The following is a 23,246-nucleotide window of genomic DNA, read 5'->3' on the forward strand; positions in this document are numbered from 1 at the left end:
ATGTTTCCAAAGCGGAACCTTGGTTTTCAAATGTCTTCGTATTTGAACATTTCAGCTTCCGAACGCCGAAAACCCGGAAGTGTTCCAGTTTTCGAACATTTTTTGGAGGCCGAACGTCTGATGTGGCTGTCGGCTATTGTTTCTGGGGTGCCTGCGCCAATTGGAAGCCACGCCTTGGTTTTCGAACATTTTGGAAGTCAAACAGACTTCCAGCATGGATTACATTCGAGAACCAAGGTACGACTGTATCCTTGTGCTGAAGTGACCCAGGCTTTTCCTGCAGGGATCAGTGCAATCCCGTTTGGGGTTGTGAGTGTCTGATAGAGTATACCTGACACTCGCAAGCCCCCATGCCTGGAAATGCCTTGAATATTCAAGAGAAAAAGGAGGCATGACTCACTCAAACCAGAAGGTGCCCTTTTTATAAAGGTAGATGTATTAATTGAGTGCAGGAACAGGGTAGCTTAAACATAATGCCATACAAAAGTTTTCATTACATGTGAGAGCAGCTTTCAGAGTCTGGTGAAGTGAAAGACCTCCTGTATTAGTGTGATAACATTTTAAAGACTTGGGCTTTAAAATGTAAATGCACAAATCCATATAAGTGATACAAGCAAAATCCCTTGTGTCAAAGGCAGCTTAACACCTGCACACCTCTTATGCAGAAAAAAGAGTTGTGACTGCAGATGCTCAACATGGCCTTGGGTGAGAAGGCTGAAGTGGCTTAACTTTTCAAATGCACAGCACACAGAGAACAGCATATACAGGTATGCTGCAAAGTAGGCTGTAAGTGTTCTGCCTAATGGTTAAACCCACTAACAACCAGAATTTGCAGGATGCATTTTAACATTTCCAAGACTAGGCAGAGTATGATGTTTTCTTTTTCTTTCTCTGTTACCACTTTATTCTACAAAAGGATGGTTTCCCAGGTTCTTTTTTGTGCTGATTCTATCTCGGAGTGGTGCTTTCACCATGCAGAGAGGATAAAAACATGCAAAGTCAGGTGGCTTTATCTTCTTCCACCAACATATTTCTGCTGCTTTTTCTTGGCACTGTGATAGTGGTGCTTATTGTGCTTTGCATGTTCCCTGTGGTATTCTCACCACATAGACCAAACCAGCACAAAAGTGAAGGGATGAAGCTGCTCCCTGTGGAAACAACAGGAACAGAGAATCTATTTATGACAACTGGGGAAGTGAAAGGAATAGGGACTAATTTCAGGAGCGAAAAAACATTGAACTCCCAAGTCCTGTTATGCGTTTGTTCTGCACCATCCATGGTCACACGTCAAAACTCCTGTCTTAAAGTTAAGGTTTGCCTTAACCACTGCAGCCTCTTTATGCCCAGCAATAAGCTAGGAGCTTAGGATTCAAAAGGAGGCAACATTACTGCCTCCTACTAGTTTTTATCATGCTAGATTTTTATATTGGAGTTGGATAGCAATTTTCAAAATGACTCATTAATGCAATGGCAGTCCTTGTAAATGGGCTCCACTTAAGTGACCTGCATAAGGGTCCTTAGTGGGAGGGGAGCAGCAAATGGGACCTCAGGTATCTGAAAAACCTGGCAAGCTTTTCTTGAAGGGCCATTTACTCTCAATTGAAAACAACTTGGTGGGACTAATATTGCATCATACTAAATAAGTGGTATGGCGAAATGCAAAGCCTCAAAATGATGCTCAGGCTGTAAACAGACATCAAAAGAATCAGTATGTCCACTGCGTTTCAGCATACTGTCTTCTGCGGGAGAATAGTAAATTTGTTTGTGGTGGTGATTCATTGAAAGCAATGTTTTGTCTATTCCCAGCACTGGGTATTAATAAATGAATCTGTGTTGATCATTTATTTGAAGATGGACTCCACTCTGTGCAGCTCCCTGAGTACCCCCAATCTGCTCCTGAAGGTCCCTGAATCCCCCAGAGAAGCTTCTGAGAGTATGCAGGAAAGAGAGAATGGGGAAGCCCTCTTGCGCAAGCAGAAGTCGTTTCTGCTGGTGGACAATCACTGGTGGATGATACTGTTTAGAGACTGCCTATTTCCTGTCCTCCATTCCACTTCAGCTCATTTCTTCCCTTTTCTGCTACAAGCCTGGGATTTAATCAGGTGGGAAAGCACAGGAGGATGTCTGTGCTGTGCTTGTAATGGGTTACTATGTGCTTTTCCTTTATACAAGTATTATTAGTTCATATTTTGCTTGTTTCTTATCATACTATAATCTATCTAATTGATAGCTATTACTCTATTGGAGATGTCTGTTTCAGGAAGTTAGCTGATGCCATTGCCTCAATCACCCCCAATAATGGATATGTCATCTCAGAGATTTTGTTTGCTAGCAAGATTTGGATAATGCACTGAAGTGGGCTTTCAATAAAAATGGCAGAAAATTGGAGTTGGATATATGAAATGCAGGAAATGAAACAGTGGGTACATTTCTGATATGCTCCTTATAAACAAACTTAGGATATAGTTTTCTATTTCGGACATGTGCAGAGAGAAATTGTTCTATGAACCGTTCCTCACAGATTCTGCATAATCTGATAAAAACTCATCACTATTCATTACTTCAAATTAGGAAAAGAGGATGAGCTGTAACAGAATGCAATGGCCAACAACAATGATTTTAAATGAGTAAATGCTGAAAAGGTTGTTTTTAAGTTTCAAGCTGCCCCACTCCCATCTCCACAGCAATGACACCAAACTTTCTATAAACTATTATTACAGATAATGCTTGTAAAGGACAGAAAGGGACATGGCAACATACTCCATTATGGGTACTCAACAACAACAGAAAAGCAGTAAGTTTGCACCTCCTAATCTCTACAGAAAAGGCACATTTGCGTTAACCTATATTTATCTGTCAATTATTGCTACAATACCCAGGCTACGGAGATTAGCTGGACAGAAAAATGAGTCATTCTAATAATATACTTAAGCAACCCCCCTAGGATACTAATGAAATGTGTCATGAGGTTTGAGAAGTTAGCCTTTGTAAAAATATAGCACTTGGGATATTTTACTAGATAAAGTACCTAGGACAGAAGTTATCTATCTCTGACTATGTAATTTGGTTACATTAAGGGACATTAAAGGTTAAGGCTCAATATGCCTTTTTTCTGGTTTTCCTTCTGTTGACACACAAAAAAGCAGTATTTCCACAAAAGTTTTCTTGTCATCGACTGGTCTTGTGAGTTGGTTGGGGGGAAGGAATTTATCCAAGTTATAAATGCCCCTCCTGAAACATAACTCTTCCCAATTCACAGGGTTAACATGCTTACTGTGGTGGTGCTTTATTATTATTATTATTATTATTATTATTATTCATGAAGGAAGGAAGGGGGTCTGTGGCACCAGCAGTCACAGCAAAGGAATTTTCCAATTGCCATTCTGCCCCCTTCCCTCCCTATCTCATGCCTATGGAATGGAAGATGAAACAGCTATTTATTGTAAAATATTTATAGGCTGCTTTTCTGATTCTAGGTGGCTCATGGGATAAAATAATAATAATAAAAGGCATGTACAATACAAGATACAAAACAAGATAATTTTGGACAAGTTATACGTAGATATTCAATGTGTCATTCCAGAGGAATTCAGGGAAGTGTGCATGTCTGTGTCATGGGGGAAGAAGAAGAAGAGGAGGAGTTTGGACTTGATATCCCACCTTTCACTCCCCTTAAGCAGTCTCAAAGCGGCTAACAATCTCCTTCTCTCCCCCCCCCCCCACAACAAACACTCTGTGAGGTGAGTGGGGCTGAGAGACTTCAGAGAAGTGTGACTAGCCCAAGGTCACCCAGCAGCTGCATGTGGAGGAGCGGGGAAGCGAACCCGGTTCACCAGATTACGAGTCCACCACACTTAACCACTATACCATGCTGGCTGGTAGTTGCTGGATGAGAGGCTACAAGCTCTCTTCTGCTGCAGCTACACATAAAGCAGGAAGATGAGATCCTATGCATGTAAATGAAGTCAAGCATGCTCCTGGGACATTGCCACTTCCCCTGACCCCGATATTGTGTCCGGCTGAGGGTCCTAAATTCATATTCCTTTGAAAAATCTTTGCAATCCCAGCCCCATATAACACCACTGGCATTGTTGTATGCATCAGTGTTAAATCTACCATCAGCCCCAAATAATACAACTAAACTGAAAAATTGCACATAAACTGTGATTCTGGTACCTAAACCTCTCCAGTTTGGTGTTTTGGTTGGCATATTCCACAACAGGTTTTTGACACAATAATAGTGCATTAATGAAGGATTTAATTCTGCTTCATCAGTTGTTCTGCAATTCTTCTCCAATGATACCACATTATTGCTGTCTGGAGGGGGCGACAAACTATCTCCCCTCTCCAAAAAACAACAAAAAAAACCCCGACATTTGTGGTATGAAAAGGATTTCAGCAGGAAATCCCAATGCTTCTGAGGGGGATTTGCTTCTAGGTAAGTATGATTAGCACTGCAGGTGATGTTTTTAGTATGGAAGAAAAGCATGAACATTCAACATGTTTCTTTTTTGAAACACATTGGAATAGTTACATGAACTTGTTGAAAAGTAGCAATGGGGATGCTTTAGACTTCAATTCCCATCACCCAAGAACATTGGCTATGGTGGCTGAGTTGATGGGAGTTGTAGTCCAACAACATCTGCAAGTTTATGTGAAGCTTATGAACTTAAGAAGATCAGAGTGTGGTTAAACTGCCTCACTATTTTATATATCATTCACTCGCTCAGCAGGTCTCTCTCTCTGTATCATTAGCATCATTTGAAATATATTTTACTGAGATAAAGGTAAAGGGACCCCTGACCATTAGGTCCAGTCATGGACGACTCTGGGGTTGCGGCGCTCATCTCGCTTTATTGGCCAAGGGAGCTGGTGTACAGCTTCTGGGTCATGTGGCCAGCATGACTAAGCCGCTTCTGGCAAACCAGAGCAGCGCACGGAAACGCCGTTTACCTTCCCACTGGAGTGGTACCTATTTATCTACTTGCACTTTGACGTGCTTTTGAACTGCTAGGTTGGCAGGAGCAGGGACTGAGCAACGGGAGCTCACCCCGTCGCGGGGATCTGAACGGCCGACCTTTTGATCAGCAAGCTCTAAGCTCTGTGGTTTAGATCACAGCGCCACCTGTGTCCCTACTGAGATACTAGCAATTAATTCAGATGCCAGGTGAATGGCTCCAAGGCCTTTCTGTGCATTTTGTGATAAAAGTAGCTGCAGTTCAGTTTTCAGCCAGGCATTCCCCACAACCCCCATCATCCCAATATATTCTAAAATTAATTTGAACCAACTCCTGTCCTAATGTAAGCTACTTCCAGTCTGTTCCAGCTACGCCCTGGCTAAAATGTTGAGTTCAATTTATGTGTACATACACATGTAAAACAAGCATTTCTGAAGGAAGAATGACCTGTATTCTTAGTATTATTACATTTCATTGGGAGAGATGATCTGCAAATGAAGATGCCTAAAGGGACGCTTGTCTAGACAACACCTGACTGCTGCCTACACAGAGAATTTCTTCGTATCTCATTTATATTATAGGTTTGACACTTGACCCTTTAAATAAACATGCAGACAGAAACAGAGATGTAGAAGGGTAGGCCTTCAGCATTTCATTCAGACAGAATTGGTTAATGTATGCCCACCCACCATTTAGTTTAAGAGTGCATATAAGCCCTACATGATGCTAATATGGTCATGTGTAAAATCAACACCCAAGGGGGTACAGGACCATGCTGAATACTTTTTGCACCACAGGGTATACACATATACAGTACAAACATCTGAAGGAGGGTTCTGTCCTGTTTACAGCTGTTCACATGAAGGCTTCCATCTGACCTAGAACCCTGCATGATCAGTGTTCTAGGCTGGGTAGAAGGCTTAGTGCATGCAGCTGTTTGTAACACATCAGGGGAGGGGCTGATCAGTGTTGCCCCACTATCCATTTGTGTGTTGATTTTATACACAAATGTAACATCCGAATGGGGCTAATGTCTACTATGAGCACCATAACTATACCCTTAAGGGAACCATATTCAATATTTGTTTTCAGATTAAAATCTGAGCATCCGTCGGGGTCACATATCAAGTTCTTGCTACAGGGGTATGACAAGACAATAGAGATTCTACAAACCACAACACACATAAAGAAGTAACTTTCTTGCCTCGGGAGGGTTTGAATGTTCTGTGCTGCTTCCTTCTGAGACTCTCCGTTGACATCCCTTTGGGGACAGAGATCATGTGAATAATTGTTCAATGGTGGGTTCAAAAACTGTTTGAGAAGGGGAGCCTATATGGACACCAAAATTTGTAACTGATAGTGTGTGCCAGGAAATATTTCCAAAATGGATAGCATTTCCATCTCTTTGGGCATTTGCTTCTAATCCTTCATTTTATTAAATAAATATGCCCCTGCTCTTTGCACAGAAAGCAGCAACAATGATTTATACTAAGAGATAGTTATGCTGAAAATAGAATACTGCCTGCAGTGATAATTCAAGTTATTAGGCTTTATTCAAAAGTGACAGGTATAGTAATTATGTATAATTTAACAACAAATAATTTCACTTAGTTCCCAACATAATCTGTCTAAGCTCTGTTAGTTTCATTATCTGCTTTAAGCATCTTGAAAATAAACCAATTGTTCCTTTTCTTATTTAGTCTGAGCAACTGACAACCTTGTTGGGTGTTCTTTTGGACTCTGTTGCAGTCAACTGCGCAAAGAAAAGGCCAATACTGCTGTTTCTTTTGCTACAATACAACAATGGAAGCCATGGCAGCACTTGGATTGCAGTGAGTGTCTACAGCTTGAACTGTTGCAATCGGGCACAGATCTAGTCCTATAGCTAAAGAGCCCAGCAAAGCAATGGAGACAGAAGGTGGCGGAGCTGACAATTTTCAGACATTTAAGAAAAGGAATCTGGAAGACAGAACCTGAAATGAAAGGAGAATGGGCTATTTGAGAGACAATACCCAGATAATCTCAGCATGTAGAAAGGAAACTGAGACAAAGACCAACTAATTACTGGCTGTTATAGATGATGGAGGCCCCCAAACCAGGTTCTGGAGCTAAAAGAGTGGATTGTGAGGACAAGGAAGGTCTGAGACACCTGAGTTATAGTGAGAGTGGCTAAAATGAGAGCCGCTAGCCTCATAATATGTAGTTAAAACACAAGATGTGACAATTCTATGTATGTTTCTTTGATTGTATGATCATGTTTGACGTTTTGATTTGTTGGAAGCCACCCAGAATGGCTGGGGCAACCCAGTCTGATGAATGGAAAAATAATTATCCCTGCCTTCCACAAACAACAGCCAATGAAGGGCAGTAATAGTCAGAGAAAAGGTAATTTGATAATTTCATACCACACACTTTTTCAACTGCACATTAGTGGGTGTATGTAGTACCGTTAGCATACCTGTAACCCAGAAAGGTGATACACAGTCATGTAGGTTTGTAATTATAGGGTAGTAATCTTAAAGCTAGTATTAATTGAGAGGAGGAACATTAGGCATAGGGGGATAGTTCTCTAGAATAGGAATATGCACTTTAAACAGGGATAGGGAATCTCTGGTCCTCTAGAAGTTGTTGGGATTTCAGCTCCCATCAGCACCAGTCAGCCTAACCAATGGGAATTGTAGTCCAGCAACATCAGAAGGAAAACAGGTTCCCCCATCCTTGGTTAAAAAGGAGTTCCTACATCTCTATAGCTGCAGCTCTTTGTCAAGTTCCTCTAGGGACATAGAAACCTGCCTCACACTGAGTCAAACCTGTGTCCATTTAGCCTTTTGCCTACACTGACTAGCAGCAGCTCTTCAGGGTTCCAGACAAGAGTCTTTTTCCAGTCCTACCTGGATATACTGGGGATTGAGCCTGGGAACTCCTGCAGGCAAAGTGGTTGCTCTACCACTTAGCTATGGCCCTTCCCCATGGCTAACAAACTGGCTTATTCCTCTGCTACTTGCAAAACAAGGCACTTGTTATGTTCCAAAGAAGCAGGATGAAATGCAGTGCGGAAACCAGAGAAACAGCCAGATTTGATTTGGTTGTACTTTAGAAAGAAAATCCAGAAATGTAATTTAATTTTGGCATGCAAATTAAATAAGCTCCTTGCAGCAGAGATCTAGTCATTCTTCTACTTGCGTCATTTCCTTCTATCCTGCTCTCCACGTATATTACATAGATTATTTGCTGGATGAATAGTTCAAGCATCTTCAACACAGAGTGCACAGACAGACCCTATGTGAGTAGTGCATGTACTTATGTCGGTTTAGCTCTAAAGCATAAATCAATGCATAAAGAAGAGGCACAGAGCTAGCAGACATGAACCCAGTCCCCTCCTCCCTGTGATTCTACCTCTATTTGTGCTTGGAAAAGGGCTAGTCTCACTCATGCTCCATCTAATGAAGACAATGGAGGAATTCAGGCAATTGGATGGGACGAAAAAGGGTCCAAATAGGCAAGGGAAGCGCCATACTTTTGACAGTGGCTCTTCAAGGTTTCAGGTGAGGGACATGCCCAGAGCTACCTGGATATGTTAGGGGTTGCATATGAGCCCCGCTCCATGCAAAGCAGAAGCCACAGCATGCACAATAATACTCTCTGGTCTAATAAGATATCACACTTCCCTCCGCTCATCGTTGAGTAACACTCTGCTGATGTGTTGGTATAAGGAGAATGGTGTAGAGATATGGGCTATATAACAGAAGGTGGGGGAAAACAACAACCTTGCAATAGGTAGATTAACGTGAGGAGGAGCTTTGAATCAAACTGTGGTTTTGCAGCAGCTAGATTCAAAAGCATGGCAGTGGTGGAAGCGGCAGGAGATTCTGGCCAAACCAAGACTCCATATTGGGTGCAGTCCACCCATTACAGAACCCATGGTAAACAACTGTGGAAAGTAGCCTTCAGAAAGGTAGTTCCTGTGGGAAGACTCCAAACTTCCAATGCCCCTCCAAACCGTATTCCTGGAAAGGTAAAAGGTAAAGGACCCCTGAAAGGTAAAGGACCCCTGGATGACCCCAGTCAAAGGTGACTATGGGGTGTGGCACTCATCTCGCTTTCAGGCCAAGGGAGCCTGAAACAGATAGCTTTCCGGGTCATGCGGCAAGCATGATTAAATCACTATTGGCGCACAGAGGACCGTGACGAGTGCCAGAGTGCATGGAAACACCATTTACCTTCCTGCCTCAGCAGTAGCTATTTATCTACCTGCACTGCTATGCTTTCTAACTACTAGGTTAGCAGAAGCTTGGACAGAGCAACAGGAGCTCACCCTGTCGCATGGATTCGAACTGCTGACCTATCAATCGGCAAGCCCAAGAGGCTCAGTGGTTTAGACCACAGTGGGAGTACCCAAATGCAAGGCGGGTCATCGTTGAATTTAAATTACTAGACCCCATTTCAACAACATGTAAGAGAAATTCAGGTAGGTAGCCATGTTGGTCTGACACAGTTGAAATAAATAAAAAAAATTGTTCAGTAGTACCTTAGAGACCAACTAAGTTTGTTCTGGGTATAAGCACACAAAAGCTTATACCCAGAACAAACTTAGTTGGTCTTTAAGGTGCTACTGGACAATTTTTTAACTTTTTTTATTTATGTAAGAAAGAGTCCATGTGTGCTTTTCTCACTGATGACAAACCCGTTTTTCTCTGAAAAACAAACAAATCCAAGCTTAACTAGAAGATCACCCTAGTTAGGATGTTTTAAGTAATTGTTCACTTGCAGTAAGTGAGAGCCTTTCATATTATCAAAACTGAACTTGTAGAAGAGGACTTAGTTTTCAAATAAGTAAATAGTTGAAACATATTCTACTGACATTGCTCTGAGAGCTTATCTTGATGCATTATATACAAAGCTCCTAACAACAGAAGTTCTCATACACTGAAAATACAACTTCCATGATATTAATTATACCACATTATATTACCTGATACTGTATTGTTTTTAATATAGCACTTACCTATGGAGAAAGTATCTGAACAAGCAACTATCTCCTACCCCACACCTGCTCATTCCTTCTTAGAATTACATGAGAGGCAAGCCTAACTTGCTGTAAGGTTCATGCCTCTAGTAAGCTCATGTGCACTAAGGCTCAACTAAGGCTAGATTAAGCAACGAAATGACAATCCATTTACATTCTGATTGATTAAAGCTAATGTGAAGTTCCACGGAGAACTATTATTCTTATGAGATGTAATGCATGCCACTGTGTGATGAAAACTTCAAATGCTCAGACTATCATGGAATAACTGTAATCTTTACATGACTAATGAGGTTATCTAAATCCATCTTAACAGTCATTTAAAAACATTCTGCTTTCTATCCTCAGTCATCATGTAATGTTTCAGACTACCAAGGGATGACTGTATTCGTGTATATAATGTAGTGGACTAAGCTCCCATTCTCATTTTTGCATATTTCATAACTAGCATGCTTGCCCTACATCCATATCAAGGAGTGAAAATATCTAAAGCTGTACTTATAAAAGTGAAAGTTTCGTTTCCATATTTATTGGTATGTATAAAAACTAGTTTTCAGCATCCCCCCTTCCTCCAGCATAACAAATAAACAGAACAATGGGAAAAGCTATGCAGATGAAAAATTGGGATTTATGTAAACAGTAGGAGTTGGCTTGGTTTCAAGAGCACCTGTTGAATTCTATGTTTGGGACATAGGGGAGTGGGGACAAAACCTGTCCGCCACCTTAGGTCAAGGGTGGCCTGCTGAATGTTGTTGAACTGTAACCCCCAGAAGCTCCAGCCAATGTGGAGAATTGTCAGAGATGATGTCTGCTGTAGTCCAACATCATGGGGGGGGGGGCGTGCAAACAATGTTCCCTGTCATTGCCTTGGACACTGGGCTCATGAGAGGCAGGCAGATGGTTTATGCTCTACCCCAGTCTCCAAGTGTACCTATTTATCCTACATGAGTGTTCAATCTGTACCTTAGCTTTAAATGGTTTGGGAGCCAGGTACGAAAGAACCAAGTCCCGTAAACAACCTTTAGGTCATCTGCTGGTGCCCTTCCCTATGTCTCCCCTGTCAGAAGTAAAATGGGTGGCAACTAGAGAGAGGGAATTGTCAGCTCTGTGGCAGCCTGGCTTTAGAACACGCTTTCCTCAGGAGGCTTGTTTGAAAGCCATGTTAGGCAGCAGTCAAAATCTACACAGGCACCTAAAGTTCTTTTTGCTGCTGACTCATCCTTGTCTGTGTTTTAGTGTATTTGTATTCTGTTCACCTTGCAAACCACCATGGGATCAATTCTGATGAAGAGCCGTATCAAAATGTTTAAAATAAATGAACATACAGAAGGCCATGGATTGGGTGATCACATCCACACTCCTAACTATGTTTTCTGAATGCTAGATAAAGTAAATTTGGCAAAGAGAGTGTATCTTTTATAAAATATAAAATGTTAAAGAATTTTATCAGCAAAGTCTTACTTTGATTTCTTCATGTATAGCCAGTAAGCAACACCAGCAATCAGAGCTGCTAGAAGAAGACCAACCACGATTCCCACTATTAGCTTTGCCTGGTCATTAACATTTTCCCTATTATCATCTAAAACAAAAGAAGAAAACGATGATGGAGTGTTTTGATCAAACAAAGTATGGAAAACTGACTACAGATTATACATATCCCAAAGTGTTTCTAAACTAGAAAAGTTGATCGAAAAAGAGCATTATGATAGCATGCACATTTTATGGTACTGACAGTGATTTAACTGGCTGCAATCCTTAACCCATTTGCTCCACAAAGGTCCTATAGCCCCATTTTATTTCAGGGACCACTCCTAAAGTTTCATCAAGCTTTTATAGATAACTGCAGTCTACTAACTGTAAAAAGACCTGTGGTTTAGAAGCAATTTTTTTAAAAATAAAAAATCCAGAATCCTCTCTTTCCCGATTTGCCATTGTTTGGCAAATATGGAGAGACTTATTTAAAGCATTTTACTCCGCTCTTAGCTGAAAAGGGACTGCCAGAGCAGGTTACAAATATCAACAATAAGGGGGTCATGACAGAATAGGAAAAGGGATTGGGGAGGGGGCAGGAAAAAAACAAACTCAGGCACTAGTTCATTGTTAGAGAGTTCTAGAAGCAAGAAGCTGGAATGGAATGAGTTCAAGGAGAGGAGGAGCTGAATGTTACTAGTATTTCAGTTGAGCCAATGGAGAAGCCATGCAGTGTATGTTCTCCCTCTACTATGGCATGATGGAATGACTGCTGTTAGGTGACAGTTAAGGGAGGAGCCTGATGGAATGGATAAAAAGTAAATAAGCATTCTGCAAAAACTGAGATGTGAATGGGAGCACATGAAAACTTGTGTGATCTGAATATTCTCTTCCCTCACCTTTTTTCTGCAGTCTGGAAGTGTCTGTGTCAAAGAGTTCTACCCTTAGGCTTTGGGGCACATTCAGAATTAAGGGAAAGTGCCATTATTAAATACTTGCTGTGGGTGGCATCACCTTTCATGAAATGGCTGCTGTGCCCAGAATCAATCAGAAATGGACACTCAATAACTTGCATGGATATTATTACATGGGAATCCCATTCTCAAACAGCCATCAAATTAAAGATTGCTTTGGTCAAAGATCCAGTGTCCACCAGTGTAGCTATCACACAAAAAACATGGATCTAATTACAGCCCCCCCCCCCCATCATGATTCTCACACAGGATACTAAAACGTCCCACCATCAAAACACAGAACACATCAAGGGACAAAGTGGTTATGTATGATACATTTCCTGGGTTTGTCTCTCTAAAAATACTGAACATCCAGAAGGATCCATGCCTTAGGTTCCATCTGCTGTGCTGGCAAGCACTGGCGATGTTGGCAAGCACTGGATCAGTGGCTTTTAGTGTGCAGACCATATACGTCAATTTTAGCTTTAAATCTGATGGCGGTTCTGAGACAATGCCATGCAAAATAATTCTAGAGGAATTCTACAGGTTGCAACTTTTGCCCAGACCACACAGAAAAGCAAGAGATGGGAGAGGGGATGTGCTTTCTCTCTGTGTGTATGTGTGTCTCAGATGCTTGCTCACTCTCTATGTGGGTGCTTTTTGTTCAAGAGTGTGTCTGTGACACTTCCTGACTCTCTGTTTAGGGTATCTGTGCATTTTTTTGCATTATGAGGTTCTTTTTGTGAGCATGAGGTGCTTCATGTATGTGTGTGTGCTTTTGCTGCCACACTGTTGCCCCACTTTCCCTCATCTCAGGACATACTCATCTGCGCACGCAGCATTTCGACTTTGAGCTATTCAGATCCCATGCTCAGCATGGGATCTGAATAGGCTGTACATTTTGGGGAATACAAGACGGCCTTTGCTTATTGAAGTCAGGAGATGAGGGCCATCATTCAAAAGCACCACTACTGTTTGGTTCTGAATAGAGGGGAAAAATGCTTCTAGAACACAGGAGATTGATCTTTGGACAGTTCTACAGACTGCAGATTTCTTAGACCTTAGAATAGTAGCACCTTAGAAACTTCTAGTGAATGAATTTTGATGTTGGAACTTAGGATAATAAAAAACCGCTAGTTCATTATTGTTTATACTGACTGCCAACAGACAGAAGTCTCTTCCAGACCTCACTGGATATGCTGTGGACTTTCTACATCCAAGGCAAAGCTCCACTAGTGAGCTATGGCTTTAGGAACTTGTATCCCTAGACAAATCTGACAAATCTACGTTGTTGCTGGCAATGTTGTTGTCATTATTCTCACTGACCACAGATAGATTATAAATTACTAGGATTTGACTTCCTTCTAACCCTGGGTGGTATTTAACCAGGTTTCACTCAGAGTGGACCCACTGAAATTAATGGGTGGAATTAAATGTTGAAGTAATACAATTATTCCTTCAGTGCAAACATTCCTGTCTGCCCAACAGGAGAATCTCCCTTCTCCCCCCCCCAAATTCACTGTTTTGGGGGTTCTCCCAACCCCCATCTGATTGGGGTGGCACAAGGAAGGAGAGTGGGGGGAAGCTGTGTCGCACAAGCAGGACTTGTTGCACTGGCTCCCAGTAGCTCTACTATTGAGTTGAATCTGGCCCAATAGACCTAACTTAGCAATGTTCATTAATTTCAATGGGTGTGCTCTTGAGAAAAACAAAGCTGAGTACCATCCTCTCTCTCTGCTCTGATGCTACATATGTGGTTGTGTTCCTTACTCCAGAACTAGGTGAGGGATCAGCTTATATATTCTGGAATAAAGGATTTGAGTAGGACAGTCTTAATATCTTCTAGCACTCACTTAAAGTCCAAGACCAGAAATATTATAAACTGGTGGATGTGCAGCTATCCTTTCAGAATTTTAAAATATATGTTCAGGGTGCAATTTCACTGGAGACCCTTCTAGAGGTCATAGGGTATAGTGGATATATGCAACATCTGAGACAGAGTTCCAGTTTTGGAGAGGAAGATCCCCAATGTTATTGGCTTCTCTGAAGTCAGATGTCAGAAAGGCTGAAAGGGGGCATCCAGGAAGTGGCTGGGATCCAAATTACTCCTGTCCCCAGCACTGTCCAACCAGGGATGAGGTGGGGGATGGGGACGGGGACTAGATATGTTTTCTGAGCATGCTCATCTCTCCCCAAAAATAAATAAATAAATAAATAAATAAATAAATAAATAAATAAATAAAGTCTCTAGAATACATAGGCAAGAGACTGGATAAGCCAGTTAAACTGGCTTTGTAATTTGCTCCCTCTATTTTAGGATTGCAGCCTTAAAATTTAACATTTTATTGTAAGAAGAAGAGGCCTGCTCTTTCCTAGGAATGCAGCAGTCTAGGAAAGTGAATAAAACATTTTAAAAATCTAACTGTGCCAAGTAAGTGGTGTTCTGTTTTTATGTACTTACCACTTTTTTCTTCTGGTTCGTCAGATTCAGGAATACTTACTGAAAAGGGTGGGAAAAATGTGTTTTTTTAAAAAAGCTGCTGATGTATGAAAGTCACCTTCAAAGCTTCCAATCTGCTCTGATATTTATTTAACAATAAAATGATCTATTTTTCAGCTGAGCCAGAAGTGTTCATACTTAATGCAGCATCAGCCACACAACAAAATGATTAATCTTATTTTTTTAGGCAGCAATCCTTACTTTATATCTATAATGTATCATATGAAAGCGCTTTATTCCAAAAATGACAAGTTTAATCTTACAAATGCTTAGTCAGAAGAAGTATTTATGTGTTCCCCTGTACTGCATGCTGACTTTTCATCACTTGATTACTGTAGACAGAGAGTTGATTAAACTTTAGCACCCTGGGGTGAATTCATCCAAACACCCCTTGATCAATGTGTGTGCTGGAGTCAATAAACAGGCCAGGAAGGGATGCCCATGCAGGTCCCACTGCAAATTCAACAGCAAAAACTGCACTCCCAGAAACTGATGTAATTTACAAAGCTGGGGGATCTAGAAAAGACAGACAGTGCAAGGCACTCTCTCTAAATTCAGGAAATTAAGCTCCCCAGCCAAGGCTTCATGATAGGATGGTCATTATCTCATGAAGAGCTAAGGATTAGTCTTCTAAGCCAACCTGTTTATTGTGCAGCAACTGTGCATTTAATTCTTATTGGTTATGCCCAGCCCTCACAGTTTATACTTCAGATGAAGGGATTGCATATTTTCAAAGCCTTCAGAACTCCAGTTTTTTTTATCTGGGAAACTTGATAATTCACCAGACAGAATTCACTACTACTGTGATTTCCTCATGGAATGTGGTCGTGTGTCACAGGTATCTGGTGGTTGGTTTTCTTAGTGACAAGCAACCTAATTAATAATCTGATGGCCACAAGGTATTGTGAACCCATTGCGTTCTTCTTTTTTAAGGCAACAAGCAGCAGCACAGAAATTCACCAAAGCATGGCTGGCCTCTCACACATGGATGTGGCATTTGACACTGAATAGTGACTTGTGGATGTGTCATGCAAAGCTTAAGATGGAAGATTTCCACTTTTACTGCAGAAATGCCTGGTATACCAATAGCTCTGTGTCACAGGGGAGTGGTTCAAAATGACTTAAGTGCATGAGTGGCACAGCCTCTTATGGAGGTATGAGGAGAGCTCCTAAACAGAACTGCGTTCCCGGTGAATTGGTTGTATGATACTTTCAGCTGGAATGCCATAGCTCAATACAGAATGACACCAGACTGATTCTTTAAAATGACCATTGGTTTTCCATTTGCCCAGGTCTATTCAGACCAAAAAAGAAAAGCTTGCATGACTGTTTGCATGAAAGGGTGGTGGACTGCCCATACAGGGGGACAGACTTTGCCCCATCTTGAACTCTGAGGGCTACTAATACAGGTTAAAAATTAAAACTGGGATTCCTCAGTATATTTTTACAGAGGTCATCTGGAACCTTACAGGGTATAGCTGGAAAGATAATTTGTTCTGACTCAAGCACTGAGGCAACATCTTCGTCACCTAGAACTGATAATTGATTATGGCTGCAGTCCTACATACATTACCTTCACAGTGGCTCCCACTGAATTCAGTGGTACCCTCTGCTAAGTAAACGTGCATAGAAGTCATTTGCTGGTCACATTATCTAAATTACAAAACACCAGGGAGCAGGAAAATGTCAGGTAGATCTGCCTAGAGTTTGCTATAGGCAGGCTGAGCCGTTCCTAAATGAACAAGTGTCCAAACTGATGAATTTAATTAGAACACTTATTTGGTCTTGCACAGAAGGTAATGGTGACATCTCAGATAATTCTGAAAAGCTTTCAAAAAACAAAACAAAAAACAAAAAAGCAACCAATGACAGAACAGAATGCAGCAGGCTGTGCATGAAAAACTAATAGTTAAAAAAAGCCTGATTTATGATGGGCTTCTGTGGCATGGAGACTTATCAGCTAGAAGTGTATTAGTGTAGCCAAACTCATTTTGCATTTCTGGGCATCTTCTCGAAAAAGAAACAAGTGTCAGAAATTTACCATGGCAACCCAGTTCTGAGAAATGAGTTGCAAAGTGTACGCTTCCCCCTTCTCCTTGTCTATGAGAGGACAATGAAGCAACTTGTAAACAACATTCCACCACAGAGCCACACACGAGAGAGTGAGGACAGTGATGGATATTTTATGTGAAAGTAGATGAAAAGATGAAAGAGCCATCAGTCCTGCTCTTGCCATTTTAAATCTTTTAAAATAAAATAAAAGTACTTACTAGCAGATACGTTCAAAGAGGTCACAGTTCTTTCCAGCTGATTTTCCGCAATACACGTCAGCGTAACATTCTCTTCAGGAGCAATTTTGATTTTACTAATAAACTTTCCATTTACATATTTGGTCTCCTCTGTCTGGAAAGAAAAAAAGAAAATATTTTGAAAGTTTGTAGAAAGAACAAAGACTTTGTGTGTGTGTGTGTGCGCGCGCGCAAAGCTACATTAGTAGCTTTGCTTAAATATCTAAATTAAGTACTCTGCATATGTGTACTTTTGTATATATACACAAATGGTAACACTGTTTATCATGGGAGTTTAGGTTTCTTTCTAAAATTTCTAGAATGAAACTCAACCTAAACTCTGAATTAAATTTTAATATCTGCCTTCCCCCAACACATTTTCTCCCACTGTAGAACATTCTACTTTCTGCACTATTGGAAGGAAGATATAGAACGATTCCTCATGGCAAGTGTTTCTGCTCATGCAAGAGTGGTCAAATTGAAACAGTGGGTCATGTTCTATTCAGGCTCTGCTCAGCGCTCCCTTTAAATAACATTTTTTTCCTTGAATTCCCCCCCCCTAAAAAGTAGGTGCGTCTTATGGTCAGGTGCGCCTTATGGCGCAAAAAATACGGTAGATGTCTATTGCCAAAGGCAACCTTTACGTATTATAACTGCAATCCTAACCAGAAGTCATAAGTCAATGATGTTTACTTCCATGTAAGTGGTGTTAGGATTTCAGCCTTAAACTGCTTCCCACTCTGAATTTTAAAAAATCAGTGGAAAGCATTATTCTTCTCATATGGAAAGAAGTGATATATTTTGTTTCTTTTGGATTTTCTTAGCCTCTTTAGCAAAGTGAGAAGAACCATCTAGATTTGATTGGCCGGTTTCAACCATTCTAAATCTTCATTTCAAAAGCAAAATGAAATGTTAAATTATTTTCCTTCCCACTCTGACCTGAAGTTTTCTTGTCTTAATATAACTAAACTGTCCTCACTGCCAGTGCCTGAAATCAAAGCAGTGAGGGTGGCTGTAATCCTAATCCCATTTCCTTTGGAGTAAATCCATGGGATTTACTTCTGAGTAGAAACATTTGGAATTGCAGCTGTTGATAGTTTCGTGATTGGCCATTAACCACTTGATTAGCTTTGTCTTTAAAGTGTCAGGAGAGAAGAGTTGTTTTGATGTGAAAGTCTAACTGACTACCCCTCTAGAAACTAAATTAACTTGGAAAGGGAAGACACAAGGAACATAACTGATTTGTAAATATCTGTTGATAGCTGAAACATGTATCTCTACTGTGTGCTACAAAAAATACACATTAAAATATGTATATTTCCTCATCAGTGGATGGTAAATTGGGACACAGACATGTGCAAAATAAATCAATTACAATGGAATGGAATACACAAGATGGAAGTGTGAAGAAATATTGGAATGGATTTAGGTATGTTTGCATGCCTCTGATAATTGTCTTTTGCTATGACTGAAAGGAATATGCAAGAAGTAAGGAGAAAAGACGCAGGTGGCGCTGTGGGTTAAAGCCTCAGCGCCTAGGACTTGCCGATCGAAAGGTCGGCGGTTCGAATCCCTGCAGCGGGGTGCGCTCCCGCTGCTCGGTCCCAGCGCCTGCCAACCTAGCAGTTCGAAAGCACCTTCGGGTGCAAGTAGATAAATAGGGACCGCTTACCAGCGGGAAGGTAAACGGCGTTTCCGTGTGCGGCTCTGGCTCGCCAGAGCAGCGATGTCACGCTGGCCATGTGACCCGGAAGTGTCTCCGGACAGCGCTGGCCCCTGGCCTCTTAAGTGAGATGGGCGCACAACCCCAGAGTCTGTCAAAACTGGCCCGTACGGGCAGGGGTACCTTTACCTTTACCTTTAATATTTGTCTTTTGCTATGACTGAAAGGAATGTGCAAGAAGTAAGGAGAAAATTACTTGCTTTATTTATGACACCTCCACTGCTAGTCCATTGTACTGCTGGTTTGGGAAACCCTTCCACATGGCAGGCTATCATTTTATATGATCCATCTGTGCTAGTTCTCTTTGTCATTTTGATCTGTGGTTTTCCTTAAAAACAAAATGGATAATTTCTCGAATTAATGTTCCGTTTGTTCTTCCTACTAAATTCCCAAGGGATTCAAAAACAATAACAAAATTGTAATACAATTTAAAAATAAACCAAGGTATAAAATAATTCACTTAAACTATCATATTTAAACCAAGAAAGACCAAAAGTTTGAAAACTGTGCAAAAAATTTTTTAAAAACCAGGCAAACATACACATTTTTATCTTTTAAAAATATGCAGGCTCAGACTTGAGTGCTGTTTTCTGGGAGGGCTTTTCAAAGTGATGAAGCAACATGAAAATTATAGTCAACATTGTAAGATAAAGAGTCAGCCTCACATACCTTCCACTATCAAGGTAAGAATTTGCCTTTTCTTTAACCCTTCAACTTCCTGTAAAGTAGTTTCGCAGATGTAATTTCCTGCATCTTGGTACTGTAAACTTGAAAACGACGGACTTGCTCTCATTCTTGTATTGTCCTGATAAAAAGGAAAAAGCTAAGCAGTGCAAATTGAAGTCATGCACACCTTTGGACAAGGTGGCCAACAGGTTTATTTTTTTTAAAATGCACTGTAGTACAACCAACTCACAGTGTTAACTACTTGAAGAGACTACCTAATGAGAGCCAGTATGGTGTAGTGGTTAAGAGCGATAGTCTCATAATCTGGGGAACCGGGTTCGTGTCTCCGTTCCTCCACATGCAGCTGCTGGGTGACCTTGGGCCAGTCACACTCCTTTAAAGTCTAAAACATCTGGAGGGCCGAGTTTGCCTGTGCCTGGGCTAAGGCTTCTTTGCGAGGCACATGTATTCTCCTGATATTGTCAGCCTTTCCTGCCTTCTCTACCCTCAACTACAGCTGGCTTGCCCTGACTCTATAGAGCTGGAATGAGGGGACCTGTGGTTCTCCAGGTGCCACTGAACAACAACACCCCCATCAATCTCAGCCAGTAGTCAGGGATGCTAGGTCTAACAACTTCTTGGAGAACACATGTTCTCCATCCCTGCTATTCACCACAATCTGTAGGTCATTTGTACCCTGCTGTTCCAAAGAGCAAGCATGTGAGGGGAAACATAGAAAGCTACCTTATACAGCATCAGACCACTGGTCTCTCTAGCTCAGTACTGTCTAAGTTGGCAGTAGTTTTCCAGGTGTTCAGACAGAGCTCTTCCCCAGCCCTGGAGATGTTGGAAACTGAACATGGAGCATAGGAGAATTGCTACTATCTTTTGCTGCGGCAAAAGTAGCCAGAACTACAAGTATCCAACCCACTCACACCTTTGAGCAAGGCTATATATTCCTGTGTGTTTCTGGAAGCCATTACAAATATATAATTACCTAATTTTACAAAAAAACACACACCCAAAACTGATCAGATTTGAGCAAGCTTCCGCATTCGCTATTCCTTAAAGACCTGATAGTGCACTACATCTTAACATATTCAAAATGATATTTAATCATATTGATATTGAAGTGCGATTTAATTTAATTTGTATGCGGATAAAAGCCTCCTTTTGAAGTTCCGAGTAGAATGCTGCTTATTGTTCTTTAAAGCCAGATGAGATCTAAAGAGTTAGCAGCCGCATGAGCAGGTTGACAATAGCAGGGTTATTAACAATATTTACCTTCAGCCAGAATACGGTGGCATTTCTACTGGAAGAGATTGTGCAGGATACAGGCAGTGCTTCTCCAATCTGCTTAATAACTTCTCCACTGGGAGTAAGTGACAAATCCAGATCTGTTGGGGGAGAAAGCACTGTCAGATAAAAGTCTCATAAATGTGGCTCATTTAGTGAGCTTACAGAAGGGAGGGAAACCCTGTCAGCTAATTCCAGTTAAACTGCATTTTCTCAAAGTCTCAGTCAATTTCCTCATACAATAGGACAGACAATAATCTCCAAAAGAAGGAAGCAAAAATATTTGCACATCTATGTAATTATTCGGTAGTAGAAAGTGAAACACCACATTTTCCTGGCTGTATCACTTGACAAACAAAAAGGATTTGCGAAGAAAGAAAACTATGTGAAGTGGGTAGATGGTGGGAGGCGTACAAGGAGGGTATTTGGGTGTGAATGTTTTTGTTAGATGTGAGTTGTTTCTGTTAGTAGTGAAGGTGAAACCTGAATAGTAATCTTAAAATATAAAAATAATCTTGTATAATGGTCAGAAGGATGACAGGTTTTGTTTTGAGATGTGTGTAGCATTTCCTTACTATGGGAATAATAATAATAATAATAATAATAATAATAATAATAATAATAATAATATTTATACCCTGCCCATCTGGCCGGGTTTCCCCAGCTGCTCTGGGCAGCTTCCAACAAAATATTAAAAATAAAATAAAGCATCAAACATTAAAAACTTCCCTAAAAGTCAGATAGTTATTTATTTCACTGACATATGATGATAGGGCATTCCACAGGGCAGGCACCACTACTGAGAAGGCCCTCTGCCTGGTTCCCTGTAACCTCACTTCTTTCAGTGAGGGAACCGCCAGAAGGCCTTCAAAGCTGGATGATGGGGGTGGAGACACTCCTTCAGGTATACTGGGCCAAGGCCCTTTAGGGATTTAAAGGTCAGCACCAACACTTTGAATTGTGCTCAGAATGATGAAAATGGGAGTGGTGGTGGGGAATAAAAGGCATTTATAAGCAGCTTCCTCCTCTACTGGCTTTGCTTTCAGGGCACATTCCAGAACCCCAAGAACTTCACTGAAAAGTTATAACCCCCAGAAAATTTGCTAGATCACTTTGCCATTATTTGAAGTGAACTCCAGTTGAAGTGATACATATTTCCATATTTTAGTTTAGCACTAGTAATTATTTAAAAACTATAGAAACAGATAAAGCGCCTTCCACAGTCTCTGGTCGCCTTCTCTCATTCCACTAGACCCGTACAACTTTGATAACCACAAAAAAATTCCAACATGTCTGGTTAGGCAGACCAAAGTTCTCTAGCTTTATTACATTGTCAGTACTAAAGTGCTTCATGTTCCATAAGCTTGCAAACTCCTCTTCCTGTAGCTTCACCAGTGAGAGTAGCAAGAGCTCAAGTCTCTCAACAGGAAAGTGACATCATCTACATTTTTCATTTATGAACTCCATTAGGAACAGTGTTAAAGGAAGCACAGAGCCAGAGGGTGGAAGAGAGAATACAAAGCTATACGCTGCTGCAGTAACTGTCCTTATTTATAGCTAGTAATACCTGCAACATGACTGATACAGGCCTAATTTCTTTACTGTCAGTGGACCTAGGAATGCTTATCTTATCTGCCTCTGCAGCTGCTTACCTAGCAGACTATAAGCATATACAAACACTCTAGCAACTGCTGTCAAGTCCCATCCTGCTTCTCCCCACACCTCCCCCCAATGTGATCCCCGAATCAAAGCCATAAAACACAGGACAGCATATCCCTATGACTACTACTTCTTTATCCTGAGTCAGGGACTGAGCTTGCTCGTTTAAATCCCCCAAATTTCCTCTAAGCGCTATGTAACCATGGGAGGAAAGTGAAGAAAAAGACTGTCCCCGTCCCAAGGTAATTTTCTTTCTATGTTTCCTCATTTATTTGAAGCATGCTAAAACCTCAGATTGAGTGCCCAGAAAAGATGCCCCACATTAAAATCTTGTCACACACATGAGATGAAACAGGAATGCATTAAATTATTAGCCTCCACCTAGGAAAGACTGAAACTTCGTGGACTAATCCTTGCATCCACGCCATCACATGCATCTTTCATGAGCCCCTACTTGGCCAATGCCATCATCCTTGATCTGCTCTTCTACGCAGTGAAATTTGGTGATGGTTTATCCCAACTTGATGAAAATACAGATGTGATGCTTAATTAAAGTTATTGCCATCTAATATTATTTTATATTGAAACAAAAGTTTAAAATACAGGCAACAAAAAAGAACACCCTATATTTCAATATAACAAATTTACTAAAGGAATAAAAGAAACTCACGGGCAACAACCATGAAAAATAAAAATTATTATTAATT

At 41.0% G+C, this 23,246-nt stretch overlaps 1 protein-coding gene across 8 annotated transcripts in view; it reads right to left on the minus strand.

Annotated features, from left to right (window-relative positions):
* Positions 1 to 23,246, minus strand: part of ALCAM (activated leukocyte cell adhesion molecule) — a 118,288-nt gene that overhangs the window by 5,255 nt on the left and 89,787 nt on the right. The window contains exons 9-15 of one of the 8 annotated variants that reach the window (XM_081908481.1): positions 20,869 to 20,981; positions 19,588 to 19,723; positions 19,115 to 19,246; positions 17,178 to 17,306; positions 14,869 to 14,907; positions 11,446 to 11,563; positions 6,163 to 6,219 (exon numbers count right to left, since the gene is read on the minus strand). In XM_081908481.1, the coding sequence (XP_081764607.1) occupies positions 6,163 to 6,219; positions 11,446 to 11,563; positions 14,869 to 14,907; positions 17,178 to 17,306; positions 19,115 to 19,246; positions 19,588 to 19,723; positions 20,869 to 20,981 (724 nt within the window). Of the gene's footprint in view, positions 1 to 6,162; positions 6,220 to 11,445; positions 11,564 to 14,868; positions 14,908 to 17,177; positions 17,311 to 19,114; positions 19,247 to 19,587; positions 19,724 to 20,868; positions 20,982 to 23,246 lie in introns of all 8 variants that reach the window. The other 7 variants (XM_081908480.1, XM_081908482.1, XM_081908484.1 and 4 more) reach the window with 7 other exon arrangements.

The sequence above is a fragment of the Podarcis melisellensis genome, assembly GCF_964234715.1.
Source record: "Podarcis melisellensis genome assembly, chromosome: 4".
Classification (NCBI taxonomy): domain Eukaryota; kingdom Metazoa; phylum Chordata; class Lepidosauria; order Squamata; family Lacertidae; genus Podarcis; species Podarcis melisellensis.